The 13,833-nt window shown below is 40.6% G+C and overlaps 1 protein-coding gene across 6 annotated transcripts in view; it reads left to right on the forward strand.

The window, feature by feature from the left end:
- Positions 1-332: 332 nt before the first annotated feature.
- The window catches only part of SUCO (SUN domain containing ossification factor), a 96,607-nt gene continuing 83,106 nt past the window's right edge, over positions 333-13,833 (forward strand). For 4 of the 6 annotated variants that reach the window (XR_006344822.1, XM_043922858.1, XM_043922860.1 and 1 more), the window contains exon 1: positions 510-721. Coding sequence is in view for 5 of the 6 variants with exons in the window: in XM_043922858.1 (XP_043778793.1) it covers positions 660-721 (62 nt within the window). In the remaining variant the exon portion in view is untranslated. Of the gene's footprint in view, positions 722-13,833 lie in introns of all 6 variants that reach the window. The other 2 variants (XM_043922862.1, XM_043922864.1) reach the window with 2 other exon arrangements.

Below are 13,833 nucleotides of genomic sequence, written 5' to 3' on the forward strand. Positions count from 1 at the left end.
TTGCGCGGATTACGCGCGCCCCGAGCAAGAGGGCGGACTAGCGTAGGAAGGAGACTGAGGGTCACGAGGCTGCTCTAGGACTTCCTGAAGTGGGCGGGACTTGAGGTGGGCGGGGCAGTGGCCACCGCGGCTCTCCCGCTTTGTGTCCTCCTCCCTCGGCCTCAGCCGCCAGAGACGTCGGAGGGGGCGTGGCCCGCGCGGAGGCTGGTGGGGGAGCGAGCGCCGCGGGACGTGGGTGACGCGTCTCCTTCCAGCTCAGCGGTGTGTGAGGTGTCGCGGCTCCGCTGGCGATTGGCTGTTGAGAGGCGAGTGCGCAGCGGCCGTTGGTCGCCGGCAGCACGGAGCGAGAGCCGGGGCGGGCGGGGGGGATATGGGGGGGCAGCGGCGGTGGCGGCTGGAGAAGGCGGGCGCGGACGAGCCGGCGGCCGCGGCAGCAGCGGCGGTCCCCGGAGTCGTCCTGTGAAGCGCCCCGGTCGGCGCCGCCGTGGGCCCCTGGGAGAGGGCAGCCAGCGCTCAGGAACCGGTCCTCCAGCGCCGCAGCCCTTCGGACTCTCGGTCCCATCCTCACTCTCCTGCTCCGGCTCCTCCATCTTGGCCTCGGCAGTGGCAGCTGCGGGGAGGATGTGCCGCCTTCTGGCAGGGGGAGGAAGGAGGAGAAGATGAAGAAGTACCGGCGGGCCTTGGCCCTGGTCTCCTGCCTCTCTCTGTGTTCCCTAGTCTGGTGAGTAGCCGCGACCACACGGGAGTTTCCCGTGAGGGGAGACGGGGCAGGGAGCGGCCCAGGTCACACCCCCAAATCATCCTGGCTTTTGGGGTGCGGGTCTCCGAGGCGCCTATGAAGCAACAAACACATTATTCCGTGACTTCCCGGCGGACTGGCCTGGCAGCACTCTGTATGGAGGTTTTCATGGTGCATTTTGGAATTTACAGAGTCTTAAGTGGCAGAGGAAGCGTCCGGGTGCCTTTGTACCCAGTTACCCTGGCCCTTGGCGATGGAGAGGTGTTTGGGTAGTGTTCAGATAGAGACTGGCTAAGTTGTTCGGTCTTAGTACCAGCCACTTGTTTTCATGGTGTGCGAAGGGCAGAAAGCGTGTCGGATGTGGCGTGTTCCCTACAGGCGATTTTAAAAACGTGACTTGTGAAGGTGAGTAATGTACAAACAGTAGTTCTCCTGGCCCTTTTCTCTCCTGGTGTTTGCCTCGGATACTCTTGGGGTTGCTGTTCTTGGAAACTTTGGGGGGCGTTATGAAGCACTTTTTCCAGGGGTAGATGATAAGAAGCTGTTAAGTAGAGTGTGTCTTAGGTGTAGTGTGCACGGGTGTTTCTGATAGTGTGCCTTGGATAATGTCCCTTAGTAATGGAAGGATAAGCCCTGCATTTTGAAGGCGAGAAGAGGCTTTGTCTATAAGTTTATATATGGAGTTTCTGTTAATCCCTGGCACATTTGGGTTTTTGGGGAGGAGCAGAGAAAGCTTACCAGTCAAAGGATCGTTACCATTGCACTTGAAAAATCCCTTCTGTACTCCGAGGGGATTTCTTCAGAGTTGTGTGATGTTTGCTGATTGAACAGATGCTTCTGTCAAAGTGATTTACTGTTACATTAAAATCTAGGTAAACTATGTTTCTTGTTTAGCTTATTTCTACAAAACACCGACAGTTTTTTTCATTAGTGTGGGGTGTCTAACGGATTCCAAAGACACTGAAGTTGTACCAGAAAATAATAGATAAATAAGAAGAAAAGAAAACACTTGCCTGGCTGAAGAATTTTGAGTGGTAGGTTGATAGACGTTTTAGAGAACAAGAAATTTGACCTTTCTGATATTTACTCTCAACCCTTTAGTTAAGACCAGTGTTACCTCACCTTAATACTTACCAGCATCACGTTGGGTACAAAAAGTGGTTGTAGGAAGTGAGTACACTCACCTCATTTTAAATTTAAATTTGTGCATGAGAGAGGGAAACCTGTATTCATAACCACTTCTTTCTATTGGCTGTTTAGTTGTAGGTTATGCATCTTTTCTCTTTCTTCCTGATCTTGCCCATCTTTAGATCATGTTATTATTCTTCATTACTTTCTGAAATGGTTTAGGGCAAAGAGGTTATACTTTTCATTCACATTTAAAACACACCAGGATCTCTGATTTTTTTTTCTAAGTTGAAATATAACATTGTGTTATATTTCAGTTGTAGAACATATTGATTTGAAATAGTTACATATTGTGATATGATTACCATTGTAGCAGTAGTTAAGCACCTCTGTTGTATTACATAGCCATTCCTTCTTGTGGGAATAATTAAGATCTAGTCTGTGAGAGTTGGACTGTGAAGAAGGCTGAGCGCCGAAGAATTGATGCTTTTGAACTGTGGTGTTGGAGAAGACTCTTGAGAGTCCCTTGGACTGCAAGGAGATCCAACCAGTCCATCCTAAAGGAGATCAGTCCTGGGTGTTCATTGGAAGGACTGATGCTGAAGCTGAAACTCCAATACTTTGGCCACCTCATGCGAAGAGTTGACTCATTGGAAAAGACCCTGATGCTGGGAGGGATTGAGGGCAGGAGGAGAAGGGGACGACAGAGGATGAGATGGCTGGATGGCATCACCGACTCTATGGGCATGAGTTTGAGTAAACTGCGGGAGTTGGTGATGGACAGGGAGGCCTGGCATGCTGCGATTCATGGGGTCGCAAAAAGTCGGACACGACTGAGCGACTGAACTGAACTGTGTCTCAGCAAGTTGATAATTATCACACAATGGTATTGTTTATACTAACTGTACAGTGGTCTTCAGGACTAGCTAATCTACCAGTTGCAAGTTTCTCCCCTTAAATGGAATTGAAAAAAAATTAATTGGTTGGTGGCAGTGAAATCAAACATTTCAGTGTAGTTTTAAAAATCATTTGTGGAATTAAATTAACTGTGCTTCTATTGCTTTAATTTCTGTCTGCCTTTTGCTTAAGCTAATCTCAATACGGTTTCTCAACTTGATTCATGAGAAATAGTGATGAGCTCACGACTTGTTCAGTTGCTCAGTCGTGTTTGATTCTTTGCGATCCCATGGACTGCCAGCACATCAGGTTTCTGTCCTTCACTGTCTCCTGGAATTTGCTCAGACTCATGTCCATTGAGTCGATGATGCCATGACCTGTTAGGGGAGAAAAAACCAGTTGGCCTATTGAAAATAATAGTCATAAAGTTCTGTAAAGTTTGTTGATTTTCACAATAAAAATGGATGTTGATGGTTTAAGTAATGCAAAATTTAAGAAACTTTTGTTTAAGAAACAATTGGGTTAGTCTGTTTTGAGATTTGTTTGCACTGCCAAATTCAGAGAGATTTTAATTGCTCTTTACTGAAGTGGTGGGAAGGCATTAAAGTAGAATATTAAGGCTTGAGAATTTTTTGGAAGGGTCATGATGAGATCAGGAAGAGGAGTGGTGTATGGTGTGATTGGCAGAGACTTCCTTGGGAAATTGGAATAATGAAATTAAGTCCCTGACTCACCTGGCGATCTGGTCCTTGCTGCAGTCTGGTCTGTTAGGTCATTTCTCAATATCTCCATTCTCCCTTAGCCTAATGCCATTGTAGGGTTCAGCAGGTTTTGCAAAAGAGTTATTTTTGTCTTTGTCATTCATAAAGTGTTCCAAGATTTTGTGATTCATTTCTTTTTTAAGTTGTATCATTTTGTAGATTTTTGAGTGCTATATGTTTATACTATAACACTCTAGTTTCTGAATTTCCAGCCTCCTCATCCTACCAGTATTACTGCATTTTGTAACCACCTTATTTATATTGTCACATATTTACAGATCTTGATTATGTTTCCCCTCTCCTTTTGTCTTTCCAGCCTGGAGTCCTAACCTTAGATTACTTTCACAGAAGACCCATCCAATCTTTATTATTCATTCTGGTTGCTATTTTTTTCCTTTTTTCGTACTTCTATGTGATTATCAAGTAGCACAGAGTATTTTAGGCATATATGTATTATAGCTAACAGCAAGAATAATTATGATAGCTATTATTTATTGTCAGATACCTCTTTGTCAAGCCTGTGGTGTGTACTTTGCACATTTTAGCACCCTAGCACCTTTAATCTTCACAACAACCTATGTGTATTATTGATAAATTAATTTTACATTTTATAGTTGAGGAAGTAGAGAAGTAACTTGGCTAAGGCAAAGCAGCTATTAAGTTCTGGAGCTTGGATTTGAACCTAGGTTGCCTGATTCATAGGATCCTGACTGCTGTAATCCTTTGACTATGGGCCAGAAAGCCTATATTGTAGTTATGGCTCCATCACTTAGTAGATCTTCGTCCTTGGACATGTTTTGTGGTGACTTCGAATCTTATTTCTTATATCCTAAAAGTGGGAAAACTAATTCATTCACAGCCCATAGGGTTGTTAGGATGGTAATATGAGAGAGAATATATATGGTAGATCTTTGTAACATAATAAGGGTACATTATCTCTATATTTCACCATAAACTCATTCAGCAAAGGTTTTTTGCATGCTCATTATGTACCAGATGTTGTTACTGGCATTGAAAACCTGAAAATAGGGTGACCAACTTATCCTGGTTTTAGCCGTAAAAGCCCCAAGTACCAGGAATCCTCTCTGTTAGTTTCCTATTGCTGCTGTAACACGTTACCAAAAATTTAGTGACTTAAAACAACATACATTTATTATCAGTTTTGGGGGTCAAAAGTCCAAAATAAGTCTTAACTGGGTTAAAGTCAAGGTGTCAGCAGGCCTGGTTCCTTGAGACTCTAAGGGGAAGAATCTACTTGACTTTTTCAGCTTCTTGGGGCTGCTTGTATTCTGTTGATCACCATTTTAGAAAGGAAAAAAAACACTCGCCTTAAGTGGTAGATATTCAGATTTTTTTGTGTCCTCCCCTCATCAGAAATTAAAAGACGCTTACTCCTTGGAAGGAAAGTGATGACCAACGTAGACAGCATATTAAAAAGCAGAGACATTACTTTGTTAACAAAGGTCCGTCTAGTCAAGGCTATGGTTTGTCCAGTGGTCATGTATGGATGTGAGAGTTGAACTATAAAGAAAGCTCAGCACCGAAGAATTGATGCTTTTGAACTGTGGTGTTGGAGAAGACTCTTGAGAGTCCCTTGGACTACAAGGAGATCCAACCAGTCCATCCTAAAGGAGATCAGTCCTGGGTGTTCATTGGAAGGACTGATGTTGAAGCTGAAACTCCAGTACTTTGGCCACCTGCTGTAGAGAACCGAGTCATTGGAAAAGACCCTGATGCTGGGAAAGATTGAGGGCAAGAGAAGAAGGGGACGACAGAGGATGAGATGGATGGCGTCACTGACTCAATGGACATGGGTTTGGGTGGACTCCGGGAGTTGGTGACGAACAGGGAGGCCTGGTGTGCTGCGGTTCATGGGGTCACAAAGAGTCCGACACGACTGAGCGACTGAACTGAACTCATCAGAAAAACATTGTGTATATAGCTTTATTATGTTCTTAATTGTTTATAAGATTTATACATGTGCAAATATGGTATTAGTATATTTATATAACTAATAACAGTGTACGTAATAAGTGACACAAATTAGGTGATTAAGAAAGGTGAGAAAGAAAATAATCTAATACTTTGTTAACAGACGTTTTTGTCCTTATTTAAAAAGTAATAATTTGGTGAGAGATGTGTAATTGACTGAATAGATTATTTTACATCATAATGGGGATGAATAATAGCTTGTACTTAGCCCTGCGATTTTGTTATTGGCTTATGCTTGCCTTATTATTATCTTTGTGGGAATTTTTTTCAGAGCCACTTCTCCATGTTGTGAGAGTCAGTTAAGTTAAAACTAAATAAGTTAATCCCTAAATCTGCTTCATTGGACACACGTAAATGATATTGCATCACAATATGCTGGAAGTAAAATATATTTTATGGTTTACTGTTTGTGGAACTTCCGTTCTTTCCTTGACTTTCAGACTGTATAGTCTCTGCCGTTATGACTGGCTGACCTTTAGATGGAGTGTGAATCCTTATATTAATCTTGGTAAAGCTAAATAAAAGTTAACTTTTTTTTTTTAGAGTATTTTTAGGTTCATAGCAAGATTGAGCAGAAAGTACAGAGATTACCTTTAATACTTGATCGCTGCCCCCACCACATGCTTAACTTCTTGCATTATCAGCATCTCCCACCAGAGTGGTTTAATTTATTTAAGGCTGAAAAAAAATCTCTTTTTTTCTTTTTTGCACCGAAAAGGATCATCTTGGAAGAGCTCATATTTAGAGCTAATGAAAGAAGAGCCTGACATTTAAACGATTCTCATACATTTGACTGATAGTTACCAAAAATAGTGTAAAAGGTCTTTAGGAACTCAAAGGGAAGACTTTGTATTCTATAATAGATATGATCTATCTCTAGCTGTGTGTCCTTGGACAAGTTACCTCTGTGAGCTTCAGTTCTCATCCATAAAATGGTTTGAGAATGGTGAAGTGGCAGTCACACTAGGGGAGAGTTGATAGATAACCTAATTCAGGGTAGTCTGTTTTGTTGGTGTTTTTGGCCTTAGTATTAATAGTAATTTTTCTGAGGGTATGCCACCTAGTTTTCATTGATTTAAGAGGTTTATTTCTTGGTTTGTAATTTTGTCTCTGTACCCTTTATTTTGCTTTTTCTCTGACAGTTTTGCTGGTTTCTTGCTCATTTGTTAATATGCATAAAGTGAAAGGAAAGTGAAGTCACTCAGTTGTGTCCGACTCTTTGCGATTCCTGGACTGTAGCCTACCAGGCTCCTCCATCTGAGGAATTTTCCAAGCAAGAGTACTGGAGTGGGTTGCCATTTCCTTCTCCAGAACCATTTCCTTCTTCCCAACCCAGGGATCGAACCCAGGTCTCCCACATTGCAGGCAGATGCTTTACCATCTGAGCCACCTGGGAAGCTTTGAGTGAGCAGAAAAATAAGAAACTTGATTTTTTTTTTTGTTTATATTTTTATAAGCAGTATTTTTTTTTTTTTCCTTTTAAAGATAATGATTAGAAATTTCCATGGGGGAAAAATTTTTCCTTGAAAATTTCCAACTCTGTCTTTGATCCGGAGATTTTTTTCCCTATGTTTTGTTTCTATAACTTTTTAAAGACTCTAAATCTGCTTCTTTTCTGAATCAAATAATATTAAAAATAAGGAAAATAATAAAATAACCCTTCTCCAAATTATTTGATGACTTTAAAAAAAAGTCTGTCTTGTTCTGGGAATGTAATGTTCAGCATGGCAAGTGTACGTAATGATAGTGTATTGTATGTTTGAAAGTTGCTAATAAGAGAGTAGATCTTAAGAATTCTCAGAAAAAGCCTTTGTACTAGTGATGGTGGATGTCAGCTAAACTTTTGTGGTGATCATATGGCAATAAATACTAATATTGAATCATATTGTACACCTGAAACCGATGTAATGTTATATGTCAATTATATCTCAGTAGAAAAAGTTAAATACTTTCTTCTGGAACTATGTGAAAAAGCTTGGGAAGAAAGTTTATTTTTAGTCTGGGATATACATTCCATAGAAAATGTCTGGTACTTAAAAGAGGTCTTGGGTTGTTAAAAACAGTGTCAGCTCCCTTCAGACAAATGAGATGAAACCAGATTGCCTAAATAGGAAAGTCTGTGAAAGAAGGTGTTTGATGTCTTTGTGTAAAAGCTGAACATTTGTCTTCAGTAAAAAATATGGTAAATAATTTACTTATAATATCCTTTGGAATTATTTTTTAAAGAACTGGATGTATTTCATAATAGCCTCTTTAGATTATTAAACATTTGAAGATGTATTGGAATAGATGCAAGTAGTAGACAGTAAAAAATGTGTTGGCAGACATTGAAAAAAACAAAAGATGTCAGCACCAAACTTACCTTTGGATGTTGGTTATTTCATTTTTCAGCTATTCATGAACTCTTTCAAGTTTTCTTTCACTTTTCTCAACAATCTGAATAGAGAAATGAATCTACATGTATACCTAATAGTCTAGTGCTTTTTAATCAAAGGGAAGAGATAAGTTTACCAAAAATTTAAGTGCTTTATTATTCTCTCAAGTCATCTTTATGTGGAAACATTTGTATATTTGAAATATGTTAGTGAGAAACTAAATACTCTTTGTTGGAAACAAAGATTATACTTCAGTGCCAGGTGTATGTTCACCTGTTTTGTTTTCAAGGCTGTATTTTAAGTAGTTTCAGAAAATAAAATTGTACATGTCTCAAGGGAATGAAAATTGCTTTTGCGTATTTGCAGTATGTCAGTCCTTTGGTATACATTTGTTTCATAAATGCTGAGTTTTTTGAAAAATTTTGATTTTTAGGACTTCGTTTTTGTAATGACTCAGTTAAAAATTATTTTATATTTTTCGTAAAAGTAACACTTTGTTAGAAAATGTTTTGTAGCATTGACATAGCTTATAAGTACTGAGTTTATTTTGTATTTCTTATTACGGAGTATTTGAAATCAGTAACAGGAGAAAATGTGTAAAGTGCTTATTAAAACAGTGCTTTGCTCTTAGTAAGTTGTTATTATTCACTCAGTCTGGATACTTTGGCAGAAGTTGGATCCTAGGCTGAGGTATCAGAGTTCAGGTATAGGAATCCATATGTTTGTTCAAAATATTATTTGGTTGCCAACAATATATTGAGTGTGGTGGGGGTTGCTAGAGAAGCAGGAGACTTGAGCTCTGCCCTGAGGAGTATACAAGTTGATGTCAGAATATACAAAGATATTGGTGTGAAAATGGCATGAAACCAAGTTAGAGCTTGACTGTAATCCTTTCTTTCCTGTGTTAACAGTGAACCTTTTTGGGTACTTATTTTTGTTCTAAGTGCTTTATATACACTTAACTCAGTTGACTTTATTAAACTCTTTTTGAGATAGTCACCACATTTTAAAGGACTAAGAAAGGCACAGAAAAATTAACTAACTTGCCAAAATTGTCAGTAAGCAATGCTGGAATTTAAGTAGCCTTTGAATCTGAGCCTGTGCTCTTAACCACTATGCTGTGCCACCTGTAGGCTGATAGGTGGCCTTAGGCAAGTTTCTCTACCTTTTCTTTGTCAGTTTTCTTATCTAAAAAATGAGGTTGACTGGATTGACTCAATGAGGAAGGAATATTGGAATTATTCATTCATGAAGCTTTAAAAAAAAAATGCCTAAGCCACTTACCTTGGAAGTTTGGTAAGTTTGGAATATTCTTTTGTGTGTTCCAGTAGTTACTACTAAATTAAATGAATTCTGAGACTTTTCTTTTGAACTTTTAACATTCTGAGATACCTGATTTGAGCATTAGTGAACAGTACAAAAAGCTGAGTTGGTTAGTAGGGGCTTGAAGAGAAAAACTGGATAGGAGTTGTCAGGTGAGACTTGGTTTTATGAGAAATGACATCTGTGGTTCATAAAACTTTGCTTCAGTGGAGTGCAGGCGCTTCACAAACTGAAAGAAGATATACTGGTGCTACTAATATGAATAGTGGCCTTTCCCTAGTTTGCGTGTGTATGTGCTTCTGCTTGCCTGCCTGCAGTGGGCAGATAGAACTTAATTGTCAGGAGAAATGAGAAAGAGTTATGGGTAAAGAAGACAGTGTACTTGATATGAGTGGAAATGATAGTAAGCAGACAAACCTGAGTAGGAAATAAAGTCATTCCTTGGTATTTGGGGGAGGGATTGCTTCCAGGACTCCACCTCGATGTTTAAGTCTGCTTTGTAAAATGGCATGGTCACTTTGCCCTCTGTATAAACGGATTTGGAACCTGTGGATGCGGAGGGCCAAATGTTTTCTGGAGATTGTGATGGGTTGTGTAAGTTAAACCAAGGAGTTAGACAGCGAAGATCCAGCAAGAGAAGTGGTGTTTGGAGACTATTATTTTGACATCATTGTATTAGGTATTTCTCAGAGAAGAACTGATGGAGGGATGATCACTAAATGAAAAGCAATTGGAATAGTTGAAGTTTGTCATAACAAGGACTTAACTTGGCAGTAGAAATGAAGAGGGTGTGTTGAACAGAGGTTTTGAGCAAGTCAGTGATCAGGTTTGATGATAGGTTGGCAGGTTGGCAATGCAGTAGAAACAGCATTGGGCTATGATTCAAAGGAACTGGGTTTTGGTTTGCCTCTGACCAGCTCTTGGTCTTCAACACTGCCTTTCAGTCATCTATCTCAGTGTCAAAAGATGTTTACGGAGGCTTCTGTTTGCCGTGTTCTATGCAGGGTTCTGGCGGACAAAACAAAGTAGCTGCTTTCGTGGAGCTGACTGTGGTTGAGAAAATAAATTCTAGGGTCTAAAATTATGAATCTGAAAGTTCAAAGAGAGGAATGAACTTTTTTCTTTTAACTTGGGCAACTAGAGGAATTTGAGTGTTAAAAAAGAATTCGAAGAGTTGCAAAGAGAGAAGGAGCTTTTAGTTGAGATGAGTAGAATATCCTAGTGGCGACGTTGTATGAGTGAAAGTCGCTCAGTCGTGTGTGACTCTTCGCGGGCCCATGGACAATATAGTCCATGGAATTCTCCAGGCCAGAATACTAGAGTGGGTAGCCTTTACCTTCTCCAGGGGATCTTCCCAACCCAGGGATCAAACTCAGGTCTCCTGCAGTGCAGGCAGATTCTTTACCAGCTGAGCCACAAAGGAGGCTACAAGGGAGACGATATATATAGGCACTTAATGCAGACTTCAGTAAAGATGACACTTTGGCTGGAGCTGTTCTCCTAGAGGGGATCGTTTAGGAAACAGAACCTTTTGAATGAACATGGAGTTGCTGCAGATACTTAGAAACAAAGAAAGGTGACAAGCAAACTAAGGCTCTGAAGAGAAGGAAGAAACTAGGGAAAGAAGTTTAATGAGGTCAGAAATATAATAGTCTCAGATACCCTGAGAAGCTTGAAAATTGAGAAAAGGACCTTGTTTTCAAAAGAGAGAGGTGATTGATTAACTTTTGTGAGAGGAAATAGAAAGTATTTGGAGAGTGGTAGGTGTGAGTTCATATACATTTGTTTGGCAGCCAGAAGGAATGCAAGAGGTTGGAGTAGCCTCCTGTATGCTTCAAATTATCCAACCCATTTCCATCTGAGGTTGATTTGCTTCAAATTATCCAACCCATTTCCATCTGAGGTTGATTGAATTCTAAGATGCTGAGGGTCTCCTGCAAGGGACTTGAGCATCCATGGATTTTGGCATCTAAAGAGGGTCCTAGAACCAAGATACCTAGGAACAGCTGTTTTCACTACTTTGGAATTTGATAAATGAGAGACGATGACAGGACAGCAGCTGATAGCAACTGCTGCCATTTGAATGCATATTCTATGCCAGACTAAGCATTGAACAAATAGATTCAAGGGATAAGGTTTGATAGAATGTCTGAAGAACTATGGGCGGAGGTTCGTGACCTTGTACAAGAGGCAGTGATCAAAACCATCCCCAAGAAAAAGAAACCCAGAAAGGCAAAATGGTTGTCTGAGGAGGTCTTACAAATAGCTGAGAAAAGAGAGGTGAAAGACAAAGGAGAAAAGGAAAGATATACCCATCTGAATGCAGAGTTCCAAAGAATAGCAAGGAGAGATAAGAAAGCCTTCCTCAGCGATCAATACAAAGAAATAGAGAAAAACAATAGAATGGGAAAGATCTCTTCAAGAAAATTAGAGATACCAAGGGAATATTTCATGCAAAGATGGGCTCAAATAAGGACAGAAACGGTATGGACCTAACAGAAGCAGAAGATATTAAGAGGAGGTGGCAAGAATACACAGAAGAACTGTACAAAAAAGATCTTCATGACCCAGATAACCACGATGGTGTGATCACTCACCTAGAGGCAGACATCCTGGAGTGCGAAGTCAAGTGAGCCTTGGGAAGCATCACTACGAACAAACCTGGTGGAGGTGATGGAATTCCAGCTGAGCTATTTCAAATCCTAAAAGATGATGCTGTGGAAGAGCTGCACTCAATATGCCAGCAAATCTGGAAAACTCAGAAGTGGCCATAGGATTGGAAAAGGTCAGTTTTCATTCCAATCACAAAGAAAGACAATACCAAAGAATGTTCAAACTACTACACAGTTGCACTCACCTCATGCTAGCAAAGTAATGCTCAAAATTCTCAAAGCCAGACTTCAACAGTACGTGAACTGAGAACTTTCAGATATTCAAGCTGGATTTAGAAAAGGCAGAGGAACCAGAGATCAAATTGTCAACATCCACTGGATCATAGACACAGCAAGAGAATTCCAGAAAAACATCTACTTCTGCTTTGACTACACTAAAGCCTTTTACTGTGGATCACGAGAAACTGTGGAAAATTCTTCAAGAGGTGGAAATACCAGACCAACTTAACTGTCTCCTGAGAAATCTGTATGGAGGTCAAGAAGCAACAGTTAAAACCGGACATGGAACAATGGACTGGTTCCAAATTGGGAAAGGAGTATACGTCAAGGCTGTATATTGTCACTCTGCTTATTTAACTCATATATAGAATACATCATGTGAAATTCTGGGCTGGATGAAGCGCAAGCTGGAATCAAGATTGCCGGGAGAAATATCAATAACCTCAGATATGCAGATGACACCACTTAATGGCAGAAAGCAAAGAGGAACTAAAGAGTCTCTTGATGAATATCAAAGAGGAAAGTGAAAAAGCTGGCATAACCTCAACATCCGAAAAATGAAGATCATGGCATCCAGTCCCATCACTTCATGGCAAATAGATGGGGAAACAATGGAAACAATGACAGACTTTATTTTCTCGGGCTCCAAAAATCACTGCAAATGGTGACTGTAGCCATGAAATTAAAAGACGCTTGCTTCTTGGAAGAAAAGCTATAACCAACCTAGACAGCATATTAAAAAGCCGAGGCATTACTTTGTCGGCAAAAGTCCATCTAGTCAAGGCTGTGGATTTTCCATTAGTCATGTATACATGTGAGAGTTGGACTACAAAGAAAGCTGAGCCCTGAAGAATTGATGCTTTTGAATTATGGTGTTGGAGAAGACTCTTGAGAGTCCCTTGGACTGCAAGATCAAACCAGTCAATCCTAAAGAATATTCATTGTAAGGACTGATGCTGAAGCTCCATTCTGACTTTGGCCACCTGATGTGAAGAGCTGACTCATTAAAACAGACCCTGATGCTGGGAAAGATTGAAGGGAGGAGGAGAAGGGGGCGACAGAGGATGAGATGGTTGGATGGCGTGACTGATTTGGTGGATTTGAGTTTGAGCAAGCTCCGGGAGTTGGTGATGGACTGGGAAGCCTGGTGTGCTACAGTCCATGAGGTTGCAAAGAGTCGGACACAACTGAGCAACTGAACTGAAGCATTGCACATGCATTATTTCATTTTCCTGTTTTACAGTGTTTATATTGAGACTTATGGCTTTTGTAATTAGTTTGCCCAAGAGAATGTGCATAATAAAAAGGGGAACCCAGGATGTAAGAGTTGGTTTATAAAGAAGGCTGAGCACCAAAGAATCGGTGCTTTTGAATTGTGGTGCTAGAGAAGACTCTTGAGTCCCCAGGACTGCAAGGAGATCAAGTTAGTAAATCCTAAAGGAAGTCAACCCTGAATATGCATTGGAAGGACTATTGCTAAAACTCCAATACTTTGGCTACCTGATGCGAAGAACTGACTCTTCGGAAAAGACCATGATGCTGGGAAAGACTGAAGGAAAAGAAGGGGGTGGCAGAGGATGAGATGGTTAGAAATCATCACCGTTTCAATGGACATGAATTTGAACAAACTCTGGGAAATAGTAAAGAACAAGGAAGCCTGGAGTGCTGCATTCCATGGGGTCACAAAGAGTTGGACAGGCCTAAGTGACTGAACAACAACAAGTTTT

The sequence above is a fragment of the Cervus elaphus genome, chromosome 14 (assembly GCF_910594005.1).
Source record: "Cervus elaphus chromosome 14, mCerEla1.1, whole genome shotgun sequence".
In the NCBI taxonomy this organism is placed as follows: Eukaryota; Metazoa; Chordata; class Mammalia; order Artiodactyla; family Cervidae; genus Cervus; species Cervus elaphus.